At 35.8% G+C, this 19,844-nt stretch overlaps 2 protein-coding genes and 1 pseudogene across 2 annotated transcripts in view; 2 read left to right on the top strand and 1 right to left on the bottom strand.

Annotated features, from left to right (window-relative positions):
• Positions 1 to 13,539, top strand: part of LOC137403916 (uncharacterized) — a 44,758-nt gene extending 31,219 nt beyond the window's left edge. The window contains exons 11-19 of the mRNA XM_068090024.1: positions 978 to 1,092; positions 3,205 to 3,546; positions 4,872 to 5,284; positions 7,502 to 7,642; positions 9,669 to 9,787; positions 10,682 to 10,768; positions 11,525 to 11,744; positions 12,257 to 12,428; positions 12,821 to 13,539. Of these exons, the coding sequence (XP_067946125.1) occupies positions 978 to 1,092; positions 3,205 to 3,546; positions 4,872 to 5,284; positions 7,502 to 7,642; positions 9,669 to 9,787; positions 10,682 to 10,768; positions 11,525 to 11,744; positions 12,257 to 12,428; positions 12,821 to 13,106 (1,895 nt within the window). The 3' untranslated portion in view covers positions 13,107 to 13,539. The remainder of the gene's footprint in view (positions 1 to 977; positions 1,093 to 3,204; positions 3,547 to 4,871; positions 5,285 to 7,501; positions 7,643 to 9,668; positions 9,788 to 10,681; positions 10,769 to 11,524; positions 11,745 to 12,256; positions 12,429 to 12,820) is intronic.
• Positions 1,119 to 3,132, top strand: LOC137404077 (streptococcal hemagglutinin-like; annotated as a pseudogene).
• Positions 13,540 to 13,943: 404 nt separating the features above from the next.
• The window catches only part of LOC137404075 (uncharacterized), a 47,386-nt gene continuing 41,485 nt past the window's right edge, over positions 13,944 to 19,844 (bottom strand). Inside the window, exons 9-12 of the mRNA XM_068090232.1 lie at positions 19,014 to 19,184; positions 18,352 to 18,470; positions 17,616 to 17,806; positions 13,944 to 14,269 (exon numbers count right to left, since the gene is read on the bottom strand). Coding sequence (XP_067946333.1) covers positions 14,157 to 14,269; positions 17,616 to 17,806; positions 18,352 to 18,470; positions 19,014 to 19,184 — 594 coding nt within the window. The 3' untranslated portion in view covers positions 13,944 to 14,156. The remainder of the gene's footprint in view (positions 14,270 to 17,615; positions 17,807 to 18,351; positions 18,471 to 19,013; positions 19,185 to 19,844) is intronic.

The raw sequence follows: 19,844 nt of genomic DNA, 5'->3' as shown, positions 1-19,844 counted from the left end.
ATAATCGTATCCTGAAGGTGCACTGTACATACATACACTAGCTGTACTACCTGGTGTTGCCCAGGTAATAAAAAAGTCTTGACAGAAAATTAATTTGTATTTAACATAAACCAACATTTACTGCTCTAACTTTCAAACTACATATCATGAGAGAAGTGTGTCGTGTAGTTGAAATAATTTAAGAGAAAATAAGAACAACTGTAAAGGTTTTTAAACTTTTTCAAACAAATGTAACATTCAAACTTCATATCATAAGGAAACTGTTTTGCGCAGGTCAAATAAATTAAAAAAAATAAGACAGCTATAAAAGGGTTTAGATGTAAATGTGGAATCATTAACAAGTAATAGCTAAATTGAGTCGGTTTTGCTACGATTACAATAAAATATGATTCCATAATGATACAAATTGAAAAAAAAACAAAATAACAAGCCTGAATATGTCATATTAATAATAACAATTCTTGCATAGAAGTGTGTGTATAAAAAAGGTTACTGTTCTATCAGAAGCTATCCATCAAAACTTTGAATACGGCGATACTGGACGTCTGGATACAGGTACAAATGTGAAATGAGATATTGTACTGTATTTGCCTGACTGAACGGAGAGGGAATATTGAGGCTCTTCTTACAGAAATGATACGTTCCGTGTGAAAAGAATTAGCCTTGACCGCAATATAGCAATTGAACCTTATGAAAAACCAAAAATAAAAACTCAAGAAAAGACGAAAAAGCCTCGTGTTTTATAGAGTTAATAGAATTCATCGAGTTTAAAATAATATGTCATTTAGCATGTGCATACGGTATACGGTATATGGTATACGGTATACGAAAGGGCCTTTAATCATTACGCCTTGTACGGCTCAGTGGTAGAACGTGTGGATTGAACTCTTATGGTGATATAGTGAGAACCAGTCTTAAATGAGTTTTTGGTGGCCATTGCAGTTAATATCCCAATTTGTACTGGTGTACTGATTTAGGTCACTTTTCGAGCTATGCCCTCATACTCTATGGAGATGAAAAAGATGGTATCTTCAAAAAGGATGCCCACACATTAGAAAATGCTCTGAAACACAAGCTTGTCGTTGGCATTCCGTGAGTTATCTATTCTGATAGTTAGAATGCTGCAGCCACTAATCTAGCACCTCTTACAGGGAGAGTAACTCTACAGGAGCTATTATAGGTATCTCTTATAGGGAGAGTAACACTACAGGAGCTGTTATAGGTATCTCTAATAAGGAGAGTAACACTACAGAAGCTGTTATAGGTATCTCTAATAAGGAGAGTAACACTACAGGAGATGTTATAGGTACCTCTTATAGGGAGAGTAACACTACAGGAACTGTTATAGGTACCTCTTATAGGGAGAGTAACACTACAGGAACTGTTATAGGTATCTCTTGTAGGGTGAGTAATACTACAGGAGCTGTTATAGGTATCTCTTATAGGGAGAGTAACACTACAGGAACTGTTATAGGTATCTTTTATAGGGAGAGTAACACTACAGGAGCTGTTATAGGTACCTCTTATAGGAAGAGTAACGCTACAGGAACTGTTGTAGGTATCTCCTATAGGGAGAGTAACACTACAGGAGCTGTTATAGGTATCTTTTATAGGGAGAGTAACACTACATGAGCTGTTATAGGTATCTCTTATAGGGAGAGTAACACTACAGGAACTGTTATAAGTATCTCTTATAGGGAGAGTAACACTACAGGAGCTGTTATAGGTACCTCTTATAGGGAGAGTAACACTACAGGAACTGTTATAGGTATCTCTTATAGGGAGAGTCACACTACAGGAGCTGTTATAGGTACCTCTTATAGGGAGAGTAACACTACAGGAACTGTTATAGGTACCTCTTATAGGTAGAGTAACACTACAGGAACTGTTATAGGTATTTCTTGTAGGGTGAGTAATACTACAGGAGCTGTTATAGGTACCTCTTATAGGGAGAGTAACACTACAGGAACTGTTATAGGTATCTCTTATAGGGAGAGTAACACTACAGGAGCTGTTATAGGTACCTCTTATAGGAAGAGTAACGCTACAGGAGCTGTTATAGGTATCTCTTATAGGGAGAGTAATACTACAGGAACTGTTATAGGTATCTCTTATAGGGAGAGTAACACTACAGGAGCTGTTATAGGTACCTCTTATAGGGAGAGTAACACTACAGGAACTGTTATAGGTATCTCTTATAGGGAGGGTAACACTACAGGAGCTGTTATAGGTACCTCTTATAGGGAGAGTAACACTACAGGAACTGTTATAGGTATCCCTTATAGGGAGAGTTACACTACAGGAACTGTTATAGGTACCTCTTATAGGGAGAGTAACACTACAGGAGCTGTTATAGGTACCTCTTATAGGGAGAGTAACACTACAGGAACTGTTATAGGTACCTCTTATAGGGAGAGTAACACTACAGGAACTGTTATAGGTATTTCTTGTAGGGTGAGTAATACTACAGGAGCTGTTATAGGTACCTCTTATAGGGAGAGTAACACTACAGGAACTGTTATAGGTATCTCTTATAGAGAGAGTAACACTACAGGAGCTGTTATAGGTATCTCCTATAGGGAGAGTAACACTACAGGAGCTGTTATAGGTACCTTTTATAGGAAGAGTAACGCTACAGGAGCTGTTATAGGTATCTCTTATAGGGAGAGTAACACTACAGGAGCTGTTGTAGGTATCTCCTATAGGGAGAGTAACACTACAGGAGCTGTTATAGGTATCTCTTATAGGGAGAGTAACACTACAGGAGCTGTTATAGGTATCTCTTATAGGGAGAGTAACACTACAGGAACTGTTATAGGTATCTTTTATAAGGAAAGTAACACTACAGGAACTGTTATAGGTATCTCTTGTAGGGTGAGTAATACTACAGGAACTGTTATAGGTATCTCTTGTAGGGAGAGTAACACTACAGGAGCTGTTATAGGTATATCTTATAGGGAGAGTAACTCTACAGGTGCTGTTATAGGTATCTCTTATAAGGAGAGTAACTCTAAAGGAGCTGTTATGGGTATCTCTTATAGGGAGAGTAACTCTACAGGTGCTGTTATAGGTATCTCTTATAAGGAGAGTAACTCTAAAGGAGCTGTTATGGGTATCTCTCATCTAAAATAGCTGCACAGGCATCTTACAACAGCTTTAGTTGCACTCATAACCCTCTTAATCTTGCATAAGATTTCTTTGTAGGGAAGATAATGTCGTAGTTGCTCCAGTATTTGATAAGCAGCATCCAGGAAAGGAAGAGGACTGCTTGGAAAAAGCATGCACTGAAATTCGAAGACGGATTCATAACCGCCAATACCTTGGCAACACTTTGCAATACTCTGATGTCTGTGTGAATGATGCCAGCTATACTCTTTTCATATTTTATTCTGGGCATGGTTCTAAAGGTGGTAAAAAAACATATGGAGGGCACTGGTGCCCTGTGACCGAAGAGCATCTTTTGACATGGGATGTTATCAACAAACACTTAGATCTCCTGCGTCATTGTACCAACGAGAAAAATCCCGCTTGCGAAGCTTCCTGCTTGTAAGTTACCATTTTATCTTTACAACATAATAGCTGACCCACTTTTCATTTGAGCGATCATGTTGTCCTTGACATTAATTTTGGCTACTTCTGCAAATAACGTTTGGTTCATCCTATAATATTGCTTAGTTTGGTCATAGAATGACATTCTATGAGCTGGTATTAGCTCAGAGTTCCCTAAACTGGATAATTTCATTAAAGTTCTACGCGACCGCCCAATAAATATTCAAGACCAGATAGGTTTGAGTCAAAACATTAGCTTATGTATTTGAATTTGCAAATTTGTTGTGGAATTAAACTCACATGGTTAAGGGACTTACATTTGGCTTTGTTAGAGATCACCTCTATTAATAACCGTTTTTGGGAAGCGCACAGGAAAAAAATGTGCCGAAATGGCGTCACAAGTAGCGCAGCTGCCTGTCTCTTTCATTATTATTGTTTTATTCATATTGGCTATTATCATCTATATTCTGTTTGTTTCTTAGTCGATGCACTACTATAACGTCACAATCGCACCTTCGCTTGATTCTGAGCATTTTAACCTCAAGTTTTACTGATTTTAATCTTAAAACATCAAACAGTCACAAATGATAAAAAATTACCCGATACATTCTGATGAAATCGAATCAAATGTTGTAAATTTTTTTAATGGCCTTGCGTAATAGTCCAGCCATCAGAATCAAGTGAAAGGATCAGTTTCCCACAATGCACAATAACTAGATTATCCGCCGTGCGTGTTGTTGTAATTGTTCAGGGCTTCTAAAATTATTCCGCTATAAGCTTACCGTCATTGTTGTTAGGCAAGTTGTCACTGTTTTGCCTCTCACTACTACAATTCTTTGTAGTATGTATGTTAGCTATGTGTTATATATAGTTAAAATATGTTAACATAGTTATCATATGTTAACTATGTTAGCATATGTTAACACCATATGTGACCATATGGTAACATTATATGTTACCATATGTGACCATATGGTAACATGTAATGTTAACACCATATGTGACCATATGGTAGCATGTGATAATAACACCATATGTGACCATATGGTAACATGTAATGTTAACACCATATGTGACCATATGGTAACATGTAATATTAACATATGGTCACATGTGGTGTTGAAATATGCTAACATAGTTATCTATCGTATGTTAACTATGTTAGCTTATATTAACACCATATGTGGCCTTATGGTAACGTGTAATGTTAACTTAATTATGATGATTAGTTAACACATTACTTAACATTTAAAGTGCCATAACATGTTAGTTAGCTCTGACAGACCTAAAGAACAACTAGTGAAATATAATGGATATTGCAGGAAGGTTATCTCTCTGATGGACCACTGCGGAACTATCAAAAAGAGTTTCTCTCTCTCCGTTGAACCAAATCCAGATGGAGAACCTCCCTTGAGTCTTGCAGCATCACCTTCTCATTTTAAAAAGACTGATTATTCAACCAAGACTAACAGCGAAGTAACCAAATGGTTTTGCAACTTTCTCAGAAGCGAACTGTGTGAAAAAAAAACCGATTGCCGGCATTGCTCAGAGATTCGAAACCGTGTCGCTACCAAATGCTACAATGCCTATCTCGATAGTGGTTCACTAGAACTCTATAGCCAGCATTTCCCTAAAGCTGAAAGACCAGAAGTTGTTGGTCTTCAAACTGAGAAGGCCATTTTGGCTCACTATTCCCCTTCGGGAATTCGCTACAGGATTTTCCCATACCGGGAGGGTAAGCCTAGCAGTGCCTCAATTGATATTTGGTTAGCATCTTTGATATGTGTTTGACTCATATGACTTGTGGTCAACTCATACTGATATATACATATACAGTAGATAGATATATCGTAGATAGTTTTGATATGCTACATGTACTAGCTGTGTTACCCGGCGTTGCCCGGACAATAAGAAAGTCTTTGGACAGAAAATTGATTTGTGTTTAACATATAACAACATTTGCCATTCTAATTTTCAAACTGCATATCATGAGAAAAGTTTCTTGTGTAGTTGAAATAAATTTAGAGAAAAAATAAAAACAACTGTAAAGGTTTTCAAACTTTGTTAAACAACTGTAACTTTCAACTTTATATCATGAGGAAAATGTTTAGTGCAGGTCAAATAATTTGAAATAAAGCAAGTAATAGCTAAATTAAGTCTGTTTTGCTACGATTACAATAAAAGATGATTCAGTAATGATACAATTAATACAAACTGAGAAAACAAAATAAAAATCCTGAATATATTGAATGAATAATAACAAGTCTTGCATAGAAGTGTGTGTGTATAAAAAAGGTTACTGTTCCACCAGAAGCTATCCATCAAAACTTTGAATATAACGATACTAGTACCTCTCGATACTGGTACAAACGTAAAATTAAGATACCGTACTGTCATTGTCTGACCAAATGGTGAGAGAATTTCAAGGCTTTTCCTAAGGAAATAATACAATTGTCCGCTTGAAAAAATTGGCCTTGACCGCAGATATAGCAATTGAACCTTACAAAAAAGCAAAAATAGAAGTTCAAGAAAATACGAGAGCATCGTGTTTCATAGAATTCATAGATTTTCAAATAATACATCATTTATGGTGTGCATACGGTATACCATATATAATAGTGCCTTTAATCATTATGCCTTGTATGGCTCAGTGGTACTGCGTGTGGATTGAAATCTTGTGGTTGCACTCTCCGTGAGTTCAAATCCATCAAAATGCAAAATTTTAATATCCAAGAATTTAATTGCTATAGCTGGACATACACTACAACAAATACACAGACACACAGCAAACTTTGAGAAATATATATAAGTATATAAGGTATATATATACAGGTATGAGTTGACCACAAGTCAAACCGATATATATATACCCTATGCATAGAACCTACAATATATATGCATATATAGAAGATACATATATATAGAAAAATATATATATGTTCTATATATACACACCGGGTATATATACTGTATGTTATATATATATATATTCCATATAGAATATATGTATAGAACATATACAGGGTCAGAGCCATAGAAGGCATGTTGCTTCAACCATCCCATTAGTAGCCTTTTTAAAAACCCAAAGCAAGTTTGTGTACATATAGCAGCATTTAAGTTATCAATAGCCTCATATCTACATCACTTGACTCACGGTGTTAATTTCAGCTCCACAACGGTTTGAAGAAATAAAAAAGCTAACTGTTAGCCTATGAGCCTTTTGAGTTCAAGGTCATTAAGTATTAAGTATATCTCTAGAAGACTTAGGGCAACTTATTTGAAAATGGTTCCTTCATTTATATGTGCGCTCATGCCTGCCTTGCCTGTGAATTATATTTGTATGTAACACAGCATTAAATGTATCAGAATTGTTTATTTGGACGTGACTTGAAAGTTTTCACGTAGACATGTGGACCGCCTGGGCACCCTACAACCCGATATGTTTCCATGATGCAGTCAATCTGCAAGTCATTCGCAAAATGTAAATCGCAAAAATCTGCAAGTCAAGCGAGTTATGTTACTTGCAAATTTTTGTCTAATGCCTCATTCGTGCGAATGATGAAAACGGCGCTTGCGAATGATGCGGAAAACTGGTCATGCAAGCTATTCAACTTTGAACATTTTTCACTCTTCAGGCGTTTCTATTTTGATATGATGAAATGGGATTGCGCCGATATGGCGTTGGGCATAGAATTCCTTGTCTCTTTTAATAAAGCACCCGTGTTAATCCGCAACATGCGAATGTCAATTAAAACACTTATCACATGGTAACTCAACTTGAGCACACAACTCTAAATCTGTATCACTCATACCATGGAAACATAGTGACTCACCCTCTCTTCTTTAGGCATCTACCTACTGTGTACCCCATGTACTTACCATGTACACCAATAGCATAGTTTTATGTGTAACCTAGATTTGTGTATTTTTATGTTTTGTATGTTTTGCACAGCGAATGAGGTAGTCGAAGTGAAGTTTGACTTCAGAGTGTCATGCGATGAGTTAAAAAAAAGGGTGAAAGAGGAGCTGTTGTATCAAGACAGACAAAAAAGATTGCGATATTATAAAGGTCAAGAAGACAAGATACAGATAAGTAAGTACACAAAGCTTTTCAATTGTATAGCCAGTGTGAATGTACAACTGTTTATTGGCATTGCATTAACAAAATGTTATTTTTCGTTAAAAGCAAAACAAAAATACATACAAATACAGTCAAACATGGATAACTCGAACTTCACAGGACTGAGCGAAAGTGTTCGAATTATCAGAGCGTTCAAGTTATCAGAGCACTGTCACAAGTCCATGTATTTACTTATTTATTAGTAGATACATGTACAAACTATAATATAAATCAAAAGCACAAAGGGCTTGTTTCAAATTAAATGCTTCTAATGTAAAGTTTAAAAGGTTTTTATCAAAAAGTATAGAGATTTTTCTATCACTTGAGATTGGTTTGTTGTTTGAGGTGATGTTATTGCCAGGACGTTTTTTAGATTGACATTGGCAAAACTTGATTGTTGTTGAAATGCTCAAAAGAAAAGACATCAGTACATATACAAACTATAATATAAAGCAAAAGCACAAATGGCTTGTTTCAAATTAAATGCTTCTAATGTAAAGTTTAAAACGTTTTTATCAAAAAGTATAGAGATTTTTCTATCACTTGAGATTGGTTTGTTGTTTGAGGTGATGTTATTGCCAGGACGTTTTTTAGATTGACATTGGCAAAACTTGATCGTTTTTGAAATGCTCAAAGGAAAAGACATTATTTTCTTTTGAGCGTTTTACCCACGATCAATGTTGCCGATTTTCCTTGAAGTGTATGCAAAGATTTCCTCACTTTACCTCGCTTCCGAAGGGCGATCGCTATGCGGATGTTTAGTATAAATCAAATTTCACCAAACCTTTAGAAAAGTCGTTGACAAAAATATTTTGCTGATGGTGGTAATAACGACGCTTATGAATTACGAAAAGTTGAGGTTTACCTCTATGGCTTGGAATAAAGTGATTTTCTAAAGCGATAACAACCGTTTCGGTAGCCGTTGGGCAAAAAACAGTTCGAGTTAACAGTGTTGAGTTCGAGTTATCTATAGCAATTTATCATTACATGGGAACGGACCAAAGAAACCGTTCGAGTTAACCATGTGTTCGATCTATCCGTGGGCGAGTTATCCATGTTTGACTGTACATGCAATTCACTTCTGTGTCGCACAAATTTGGGTAAGAGAATAGCTGAATTTAATCTGTATGTCCATGTCATTTAAACTAGTTTTATATACCTATTAACATGCTTAGACTGTTATACTTCATACACATACTTATGGATAATAACTTAAATATATATAATACAGTATAAAGTAAGTCTATGGATAATGATAACCTTAATATATATAATACAGTATATAGTAAGTCTATTGATATGATAACCTTAATATATATAATACAGTATATAGTAAGTCTATTGATAATGATAACCGTAATATATATAATACATTATATAATAAGTCTATTGATATGATAACCTTAATATATATAATACAGTATATAGTAAGTCTATTGATAATGATAACCTTAATATATATAATACAGTATATAGTATGTCTATAGATAATGATAACCTTAATATATAGTGATAACAGAGTTGATCCATTTAGATTTGACAGAATACATTTGAACTAAGAAAGTCTTGTGAGCGGAACCTTTACTTAGGAAAACATTTTGTTCTGTAAGCTGTAGAAAAGCATGTAGGAAGCTTCATATATCAAAACACATTTTATCACATATATGCCTTAGTCTGCTTGAAGCCTCCATATAACTTGGACATAAAATTTGTATAGATTATAAAGACATATAATAGTTAAAATTGTAACAAATACATGTTAGAATTATATAAATTTTTACACAGTAAATATAAAATCTTTGTAATCTCTCTTAAACACGAATCAATCCTTAACACAGCACGAAAACCTCATTACTCCGTTTATCTTTAATGGTAGTACTACTTGGAAAATTTTTAAATGTTGTTAGTATATGATTCTGGTCTTTTTGTGGTTAGCTGTATTTTTCACATAAAAGCATACGGTGCACATTATTTACCAAAAGATAACAATTACCTGTAGGTTTGCTGGCCAATCAGCAGAATGATTACTCAAGGTTCACTCTTATTTCGGACTCCACCATTAGACATCTTTTGGATTCGTCTCTCCTCTACTACACTGTCGTCTTAGAACCTGCTAAGGTTTGCAACCTTTATGGTGTTATTGGATGCAGTTTATCTGCATAGTTGGCTGCGTCTATTGTGGTATTTATTTTGATGCTTTTTTATTTTGGTGTTCAGAAAAGTAAAGTATTACAACTGTATCGTCTAGAGATTTAAAAAACCAAACACCGAGTATTAATTTCAGAAAAATCATATTTTATAAAATAATTGTTTATACTAAAAAATTTTTTTATCTTGAAAAGTCGTAAAGCTGGACAACATGAAAAAAGGAAGCGGGATGATTGATCTGTCTATGTGTAAGGAAGCGCATCCAGCCCTGCTTTTGGGCAACCCCTGGTGATTTTAGAGTTTTCATTTAGCATTCAAGTTAATTCAACTGTCAACTTATTTTCCTATTGTTCAGAGAATACATCTGTTTTTAGAAGCTTTGTACGTAATTTCTATGTACTTCAATGAGGATGCAGCATTTCTACTCTCTTTCTCAACGATATCTTACATAGGGCTACAAATCTTATGATTTCTGGCGTTTCATTCTACAGTCATAGCTCGACAGATTAGCGCCCCAGCATCGAGAAATTTGAGCAAATATTTGCTTTGAGATACTTGACAACCTTGAGATAGGAGCATACGAGGCGGTTTTCAAAATAAAGTCAAAAAATTGAAAATTAACACTAAAAGTAAGCTGAGTAATATAAGATTAAAACTTATGTTTAGGTGTGTATGTGGTCAGCGAAATTCATTTAAGTTAAATTTATGTCGAGAAAGATCGAGCAATACTGTTTTCGTAAGCATTTGTCATGGACCTTTGTGACAAATGTTTCACAGTGATCAGGATATTCTGTCATTGCATCTCAATTGAATTAATACTCGAGTTAGAATGCTTAACCAAGCCATTCTAAACTGGCATTGCAGGTGATCCTGGAAGCTGAGTACAAAGGAAGAACATTGTTCGAAACTCTGGACAATATGGAACTTGAAGCATCTGATCTCTACAGACTGGCAAGTTACATGTGTTTATTGCTTTTAAATTCCTGAACTTCTCGCTTTCTTCTCTGTCTTGGCAAGGCTTTCCTTCATCAGCTTTCAACCACCTTTAAAGTCGACTGAAGACAAAAATCTTACTAATTCTGTATAAGAATAACCAATTTTTGGCAACTTTAACCAATTTTGTTTGTTCGGATTTATGCGAAAACCAAATTTAGATATGCCTTCTGCTGACCTGCTGCTGACCTGCTGCTGCTGGTTGCATACGAACCAATCCCATTGCTGCCTATACTTTGTTTGCTATATTGACAGAAGCGTATAAAGCAAGCAATTCGCAATACGAGTTATTTTCATATAATGTATGTAGTTCAGCTAGAGATCGGACTAATGCTGTTTTTATTTTATTTGATCCAATTTAGAAAAAAAAGCAGAAATCAAGTATAGTGAACTTTCTTGACTTGAAATATTGCAATAGCGATATAATATTGCTCACCATTATAGACGTCAGTGCATAATAGGCTAGATTTTTTAGCGATGTTTACCAGAAAATTAGTCTTGGCTTAATGACCCAAAAAAATTTCTTCAGTTGGGTAGGTAACCGTCTACATAGCTACATGTATAACGATAATAATTTGTATTTCTCATTGAATTTTGCCACATCTCGTGCGGTTGGCTCGTGTGGTGGTCAATCAGTGCTTCTTACTATACATTTTTGTTCTAGACCTTGACCAAGGTTCTTTACCAAGACACAATCTGTAATTGCCTTTGCAGGCTAATGAATGCTCTGAAGAGGACAGTAGTCTGAGGAATTTGGGTGGCAGTCAGCTCCCCAACCTGCTTGTGCATGTTGTACATCACATTAGGTACAAGCACTACAACGGGGGTATCCCAAATGACCTTACATTGACCAGACAAACCAGCGCTACAGCTAGTAAAATCCATTCTGTACAGGCAACTACATCACAGGATGACTCTGACATTCCTGAGACAGGTATCTTTGTGCATACACCACTGCTGTCTTACGGTTTGCCCATGGCTTGAATTTCAACTAAGTCTATTCATCAGAGGACGGTCTTAAAATGCCACCTGCTGTGAAGGCTGTACATCATTGGGTGATCTTTTTCTTTTTACTTAGCAGTAATTTTTCATCCATGTGAGCTACACCCTGCTCACTGCCTGCCAATTAGATTTTGCACCTCGATTAGCCAATCTATTGCGCACATGAAGCCTTCATCAATGATTTTTATGGTGTATTTTTTAGTAACTGTCATAGTTAATTAATGGAAAAATAAAACTCAATTCAAGACGAGAATCAGCAAAGATGAGGTATATTTTTTGCCAACTTTTTTTGACTATTGAGATATTCATCCTACTAGCAGAGGTGTTAGTGAATGCGACCATCGTCCGCTTCAAGTACAGGTGTTTCATGGTAGTGTGAACTTACTATAGTGTCTTCTTAATGCATGTAGGTAGACCTTACATATTCTATTCATCATTTTGCAGAACTATTCTGGAACAATTTTGTTGGTTTGCTTTACAAACCCCCACGCTTCCGGCAGCGAGTAAAAGAGTTTACCTCTGTGCAATGGAGAGAACTGGAGGAAGAAGCGACACAATATTTGAGGCAACAAAGAGCTCGTGTGTTTAAAATACAGCCAAAAGGCAACTGTGTGTGGTATGTTATTTTGAGGAGTTGTCCACAGCTGCACAATTTTAGCTTCAAGCTTTAGAAGTGTTGGATCATGCGTAAATCGTGTGATTCATTCTTAATATTAGGTTGTTCCTGATTATGATGTAGCTAGAAGCGTTATAGCTTACAGTCGTTGCGAATCCACATATTGAAGGATCAAAGCAGTATAAAGCTCCGACTATCTCCCGAGGACATGCATGATTCTTATACTAGGTGATAGTTCTGCAATCCACAATATGAGAGGTTATTAAATGATGGAATCGCTTGGGAAAATTTGCTAGAATATTTGCAGGCCGAAGGTTTCACTGACCAAGTTATAATTTTATAACATTTTTCCCTTTTCGCCAGATAAGGTTATGAACGTTTTTGTATTCCAGTGTAATGTGGGACATGAGCTTATTGAGTCCTCCTGCGACTGAACACTTGCCAACTTCACTCGAGACCCCAGCTGAAATAGATATAGGAGAACTTGAGGAGGAAGATAATTACCTATCAAATCCAGAAGGCGAGAATGACAGAGGCGCACCGAATGATCTTGGAGATACGGTACGTGAAGGTGAAGTTGAGTACAATCAAGCCATTTCAGAACGTGATGAGGATGACTACAGTGTTGGCGGTTCAGAATACAGAGGTGCATGTAAAGTGGATGAGGAAGGTGACTAGGTTGTTGATTCAAATGTTGTTTTCAACTGAGTGGAGACTTCTAACAGGCTTGTGTTGAGATGAAAGATGATATTTATCACTGATCAGTAAAGTGGCACTGGACTAGAAAATGTCTCACAAGTTAACCACATTACATTAACTATATTTTGTTGACTATATATATTTTGATGAATATATTAACTATATTCCTGATTTTTCATATGATTATTAAATATGGACACTTATCATGTTACTAAAGGTAACATATTTAATGCAACATATCTATAACATGTTTTATATGGAATAGTCTGCATCTGCAAATACATGCATGTTTATTTATCACGCGATAAGTGTTTGCTCGCTTGTACAGTTTATACATTTGATAACAAGGATATATTGTTATTATGGGGTTTCTTTTGCTCAATGGCATACCCTAAAACATGAATAAAATATGTGTCGGCATAACTATTAGTTCCAAGGTCATACCATTCTCCAGGTCAGAAGCATCGGTATCAGGAATAAACATCAAAATTAAAACAGACTTTGGAACAACTGACATGGCGGAATATAATGTTATATGCTTTGTCAACATGGCATCGTAACTAAACAGCACTACATCTTTGTATTTATTTACTAAAGTATGTAACAATCACCTGTAGATTACCATGAAGGTATCTACAGCTACTCCAGTATATAACAATCTGTTAATCTTATCATTCTCTATATTGACCACAATTATAGATAAAATATAATACAATTAATTTACTTGGACACAGAAAACACAATATTTCAACTACTTATACTTAATGAGTTTCAAAGTATGAAAGAATCAGTCATTAGCACTGACCATTTCTCTCCTCTAATTGTGATCTCTTTAAAGAGTTGATTCGAGGTGCTCACGGAGTAACAACTAGCAGGAATGTAAGATGATGTTGATCCTGTATTGTTAATTAATACATATCATTTTCCCTCAGTAATGCTAACAGAATTGCTCACTATTATGGCTACGACAGCTCCAGATAGCTGAGGCAAACTCCTGCCCAGAAAAGAGAATAATTGAGATAGTAACACTCATGTGCGGATGTGGGATGGTAGCTGCTTTGACTCAGAGGTTCGCAACTCCGGTGTAGACATGACCACATTGTAAGAACTCAGCACCTCTTTTTTACCTGTGTTTCCCACCGCTGCAGCATATTTTAAAGCAATAGTTAATCACAATTCAGCAACAATTACGCAACGTTTAATAGGAGGATCTCAGCCAATTCAAAGTGAAACACATTTTAAACAGCATGGTGAGTTTCACTACTGCAAAGCAGACGATCTTGTCATTGACTCCGGTGAAAATTTTGCATCACCTTTCCAAGTTTTCTAAAACAGTGACTCGGAAAGACTTTACTATTTTACAACTTATACTCTCATGCTTTCCTTGAGACCTTCACCAAAGACTATTTTCTCTTTGTCTTTCCCTAATCAGCAGTTTTACACTTTACTCAAGCATTGTACACTGGCTACAAGGCTCTTACCAATCAGCTATACATTGTATATGTATGTGTGTATATATATATATATATATATTGTGAAACCACTATTTGAACACCACCTTCATTTAAATGCCACTTCTATGTGAACGCCACCTCTATTTGAAAGCCACCTTTATTTGAACGCTACCTCTATTTGACCGCCACTAAGGAGAAGGGTTAAAAAATAAATCGCGACCCTTTAAACGAACGCCACTTCTATATGATATTCTACGACCTTTACGAACCGATAATAGCGAACTATCAGTAGAAAGGTGTATCAGGCTAATGGTAGCTCCTTGTTTAACATGGTCCTGATACTTCGACGTATGTGAAAAACAGTTTAGCAATTACTCTGGAATCTGTACTACTATTTTGAGGCTAAAACTTCTGCTTAGCAATACATGCACAATTTTACATGTTATTAAATCTTCACCTTTATTTGTGCAGAAAGTGTATTCTAATTGACACAAGAGGTTTTTTCTGCTAAAAAATTGTTTGGACAATAATATTGACTAAGTCAGCTGTGCATGAAAAAAGTAGAAGTCAGAGAACACTGGAAGGTTTTGCACAGCCAGATGATAAAATGGGTCCAAATGAAAGCAACAGTCAGAACGAAACTGGCCAAGCAAACGATGCAAATATTTTTGTTTCTGTGTTCCGATTATGGTCTGTTCATGTCACCTGTTCATGAATATATATTGGTAGCATTTGTTAGATTATTATTATATAACTTATAAATTTGCAAATTTGTAGCATATTTGATAACATAATTGCCATTATCTAAACTCGGCTTTTGATAGATCGACGCTCATAATTCCTCTTCTATTGCACAAAAAAGATATTTTCGGTGGTAAACTGTAGCAAACGTATCAGCGAGTGCAATGAAAGTTTATGTAAAATTGTTAAATATGGTTATAAAATAAAAATATGCCTTCAAATTTAGAATGAAATAAAAAGTTAAAGCAACAAAGCTGCAATGTAAGCTATAAGGTCATTGTAAGGTCATTGTAAGTTAATTGCGGGCAATAGATATCAACTGGGCGAGATATTTCTAAGCTTCTCAATGCACATTTATATAAAACTCTATGACAAGTTGGAGGTAAGTTATAGCGGGTTTCTGGCATCCCACAGGGTTAATGTCGCTCTGCCTGTAGCGGGGTGCAAAATTTAGATGGCATTCGCTTCGCCCGTAAAAGGGTTAAATTGATCTTCCCAAAAGTCTGACGAGCTATTCGAAAATATACATATACAGTATATATATGTATACAGCATATACATATATATACATACAGTATGTATATGTATACGGCGTATACATATACATACAGTATATATATGTATACAGCGTATACATAGCTTACCAGTAGTTGCCTCTAAAACAGAAATAATCGATAATGAGAATGTTTACGTTATAGGGTATCGGATTATCAAGCATCTTGAGGCATTTTAGAATAGCTGGGCGTATAATTATTCTCAAGAAAGAAAGTTATACTTTTACGGCTAACTATGGGACTCGTGTTTATCAATTCGAATTTTAAAACTTACACTGACTTGATGCTTTACGTTATGTGGACTTTCTTACATCATGCAATGCAAAAACTTTACATAAATTCTTTCCTTTAAGTAGAATTCATGTAAAAAAAGGTTTACTATATAATAGGGGCGTCTACTGTATATAAGTGTATATAATATTTTATTTAATATACTGTGCATATATATCCTACATTAATCCAGCACGCCCAAGCTGTATTTTATGTACTAAAGTCTTTTAGAATATTTAACGCTATCTTTAAATTCAACATAATTCTATGAACAGATAACTCCAAATGTGCGATGATGAAAGATCTAAAGTTTTTGTTTGCTATAAGCTTTCTTCTTAATCAGCAGTAAACTTCGGATGAAATTACCTCGATGATCGGCCATAATTCCTTCGAATTTGATGTTCGAGTTGCGATTTGCTGAAAAACTGAGACCCATTTGTCCATTAGAAACAATGCTAAGTATTTCAATGCATTTTTATCTCCAAGCAAAATACCTAATATTTTTTGCTTTCTTTTTATCACATGAGTTGTTTTGTTAGACTAATTATCAAGGGCTTAAGCAACACAAAAAAGTAGACAACTGGCAAAGAACTTCAACTAACTGTCTGTCTTACTTGGCTAACAGTCCGAGTAGATGCTTACCGAATGGTGAAGAAGGGCCGAGGAGTGCGTTCGGGGTTCCCACTCGGCATTCTCAAGCTCAAGCTCGCTAATTTGAGCGTCGAAAACCTGTTCGAATTTATATGCATTTGCTACTGGATTTTTGGTTGAGCACTGAATTGTTTGAGTGAGGAGGTCAAGCAGCGTGATTTCACTGTACAGTGGACTGTAACGTATAACTCCTATAACCTAAATTCCAGATAACATAAAAAATTTATGCAGTTTTTGCTGCGCAATACGTAAAAAGTCCATATACTTCAACTGCAACTTCTCAAATTCGATTTGGATGGTGACGTATCTCGCGGCATTCGCGAGGGAAAAAAACGACGTACGAAGAGCATTATATCTATTATATATTAACAACTTCCATGACATCTTTGTTTGTTGTGATAAATCGTCAGATGTGTCGACAAAACAGAGAATAGGTAGCTGCGCATGTGTTAATAAATACTTAAAAACGATCGATTGGGGGTGTTACAGCGTTGGTCTAACAATCTGAATAGTAGTCTGAATAGTGAGTCCCCCATCAACCCATCATTGTAAAATAACCGCAATCATAGTATATAAAGGAGACAAGTTGTTGATGCTATCAAATAATAACACAGTTACGATACAGCCAACAAATTAAAAAGTTGAGCCTAGTTTTTTTTAATGGCGAAAGTGGGAGTTTGAAAAGATCTTGGAACGGATTAGGCAATTTACATGTATTTCACTGTTCGTATAACGTAAAATCCCTATTATGTAAACAATCCTGGAATGGACTATTTACGTCGTAGGAGCACCTACTGTTTGCATTCATGTTGATGTACCTGAGCTGGAAGAGGGTATGTCCAAAGAATTTTGAGGATCCCAGACATCATTGACGAGAATGGTTGGTCTACTAGTTCTCCTTGGAATTGGTTTCACCTCAGCTCCTGACTGCCAAGACTCTTGCATATAACCGGACAACTGAGAAGTATCTGAGGAACTAGGGCTAAGAGAGAAGACTTCATCTGCTGTACTGCAAAAACAGGAGTTGTGAAAGCATAAGTTTGTGCAAACCTCTGCAACTACGTTTAAGCTAACCATTGTCTAAACTCAAACTAAACATGCAATACACAACACATATTATTGTTAATGCTAATAGAGAGAACAGGTAAAACATTTTTAGGGACAGAATTCATAATCTTTGTTTCCCTCAAGGACCCAGCCATTTGACCTCTGTTTAATGGTTGATGAAGCATTAACTACAGAGACGTATTTCGTCTGATTGTGATGTCGAGGCTGACAATCAAAAGCTTTGTTTCTCAGTTCCTAGAGATACATTACAGGAAGGTCGAGTCTTAACTCATCCTATATAATACGAGCATATCTCAAATTTATAAGGAGTCATCCAGCTATAACATTTAAAAAACCAAAAACCATCCTTCTGCCTTTCAAAGTAAATCCGTCTTTCTTCAAAAGTGGCTAAAAACTGATTCAACGTGTTCATCTGATTTACAATAATGAAGAGTTTGTGTAAATTGTATTTAAAAATGTAAACAAGTAAAATATTTTTGTTAGAACCTGCTAGGAGTTGCTACAGTGTCAGTCATGTGACTAGCAGCAACAGGTGCTTCACCAATCGAACATGACTTAGCCTTGCCATCAAATGACCCTTCCTCTGATAGGTGCTTGCTTGCCCTCTAAAAATATCAATGTTACTATATGTATGTAGGAAGTATAAGGAATATGAACTTACCAGTAACTGTTAGGGGCGTAACATCATTGCTGATTGGTGCATCCATGTTAATTGGCTCACATATGTTACTATGCACTCTGATTGGCTCACATATGCTAGCATACACTTTGATTGGCTCAGATACACTAACATGTGTGTCAATAGGCTCATATATGCTAACATGTTCTGTGAATGACTTATATGAGCAAACAACAACTTTGATTGGCTCACACATACTAGCAATAGTTTGATTGGCTCATATACGCTATTGAGTATCTCAATTAGCTTTATATACATGTATGCTAGCATACACTTTGGTTCGTTCATAAATGCTAGCGAGTACTTTGATTTGCCATTATAAGCTAGCATGCACTTTGATTGGCGCACACATACTAGCAAGTATTTCAATTAGCTCACATATGCTAACATGTACTTTGATTGGCTCACATCTGCTAGTGAGTATTTTGATTGGCTCAGTGGTGCAGTGATTGTAAATTGCAGTGTGTACCTTAGGGAAGGTGCTCTGTTTGAGGTTAGTACCCAGAGTCTTTGGATTCTTCGCTCTCCTCTGATTGAAACTCTGTAAGTTGAAATGTCGCGGAGCTTTTCTCACGGTGAGAATAACTTCCTTTGGATTCTTTTGCAGAGCTTTTACCACACCGTTTAGCTGCCAGCCAACCTAAAGAGAATCAGCAAATCTAAAACAGTATTCAACTACTTATCCTGAGTTCTCCGTATGTCTGTATGTCTGTAGCAAGCATGACGGTAAATTATTACAATTTCAGCTACAATTAAGCATTTACAGACAAAGTTAATATATTTTAATATGTACTTAATATTATAATAGTTTGTTGTATTTCCTTAATTCTTTTAACAGCTTATAAAATTTTAGCATAAATGCTTCAAATAACCACATAAAAACCACTACAATAGATGAAACTAGGAAAAGAGTATATAAAGCTAATCTATGTGGAAGAAGCTTAATAAGAAGTGAAAATCACTCTGAGAGGTTTTAATGTCACCTTTACAAAAGAGACAGACAAAGTGAGGTGTAACTTTGGTGATACAAGATATGGACTGCATAGACAGTAACCTTCAAGGTAACATAAGTTATTATAGTTTTACAGTAAGTTTAACATTTTTAACACTTGATCTTTATTAACTCAGCTGCCTTATCGCCTTTACCAGTATATCCGTATAAAACTTTCCTTTCTCTGTATCACTTTTATATACCTCTCCATCACCGCTAGATGGCTTTATAGATTGGTTGAGGAATTGATCCAAGAGTTGTCCACCCATGGTTTACTATTATTTCTGGTAATGGTATGACTTTTTCCAT

Source organism: Watersipora subatra, chromosome 9 (assembly GCF_963576615.1).
Source record: "Watersipora subatra chromosome 9, tzWatSuba1.1, whole genome shotgun sequence".
In the NCBI taxonomy this organism is placed as follows: domain Eukaryota; kingdom Metazoa; phylum Bryozoa; class Gymnolaemata; order Cheilostomatida; family Watersiporidae; genus Watersipora; species Watersipora subatra.
This window is presented reverse-complemented; position numbering and strand designations above follow the sequence as displayed.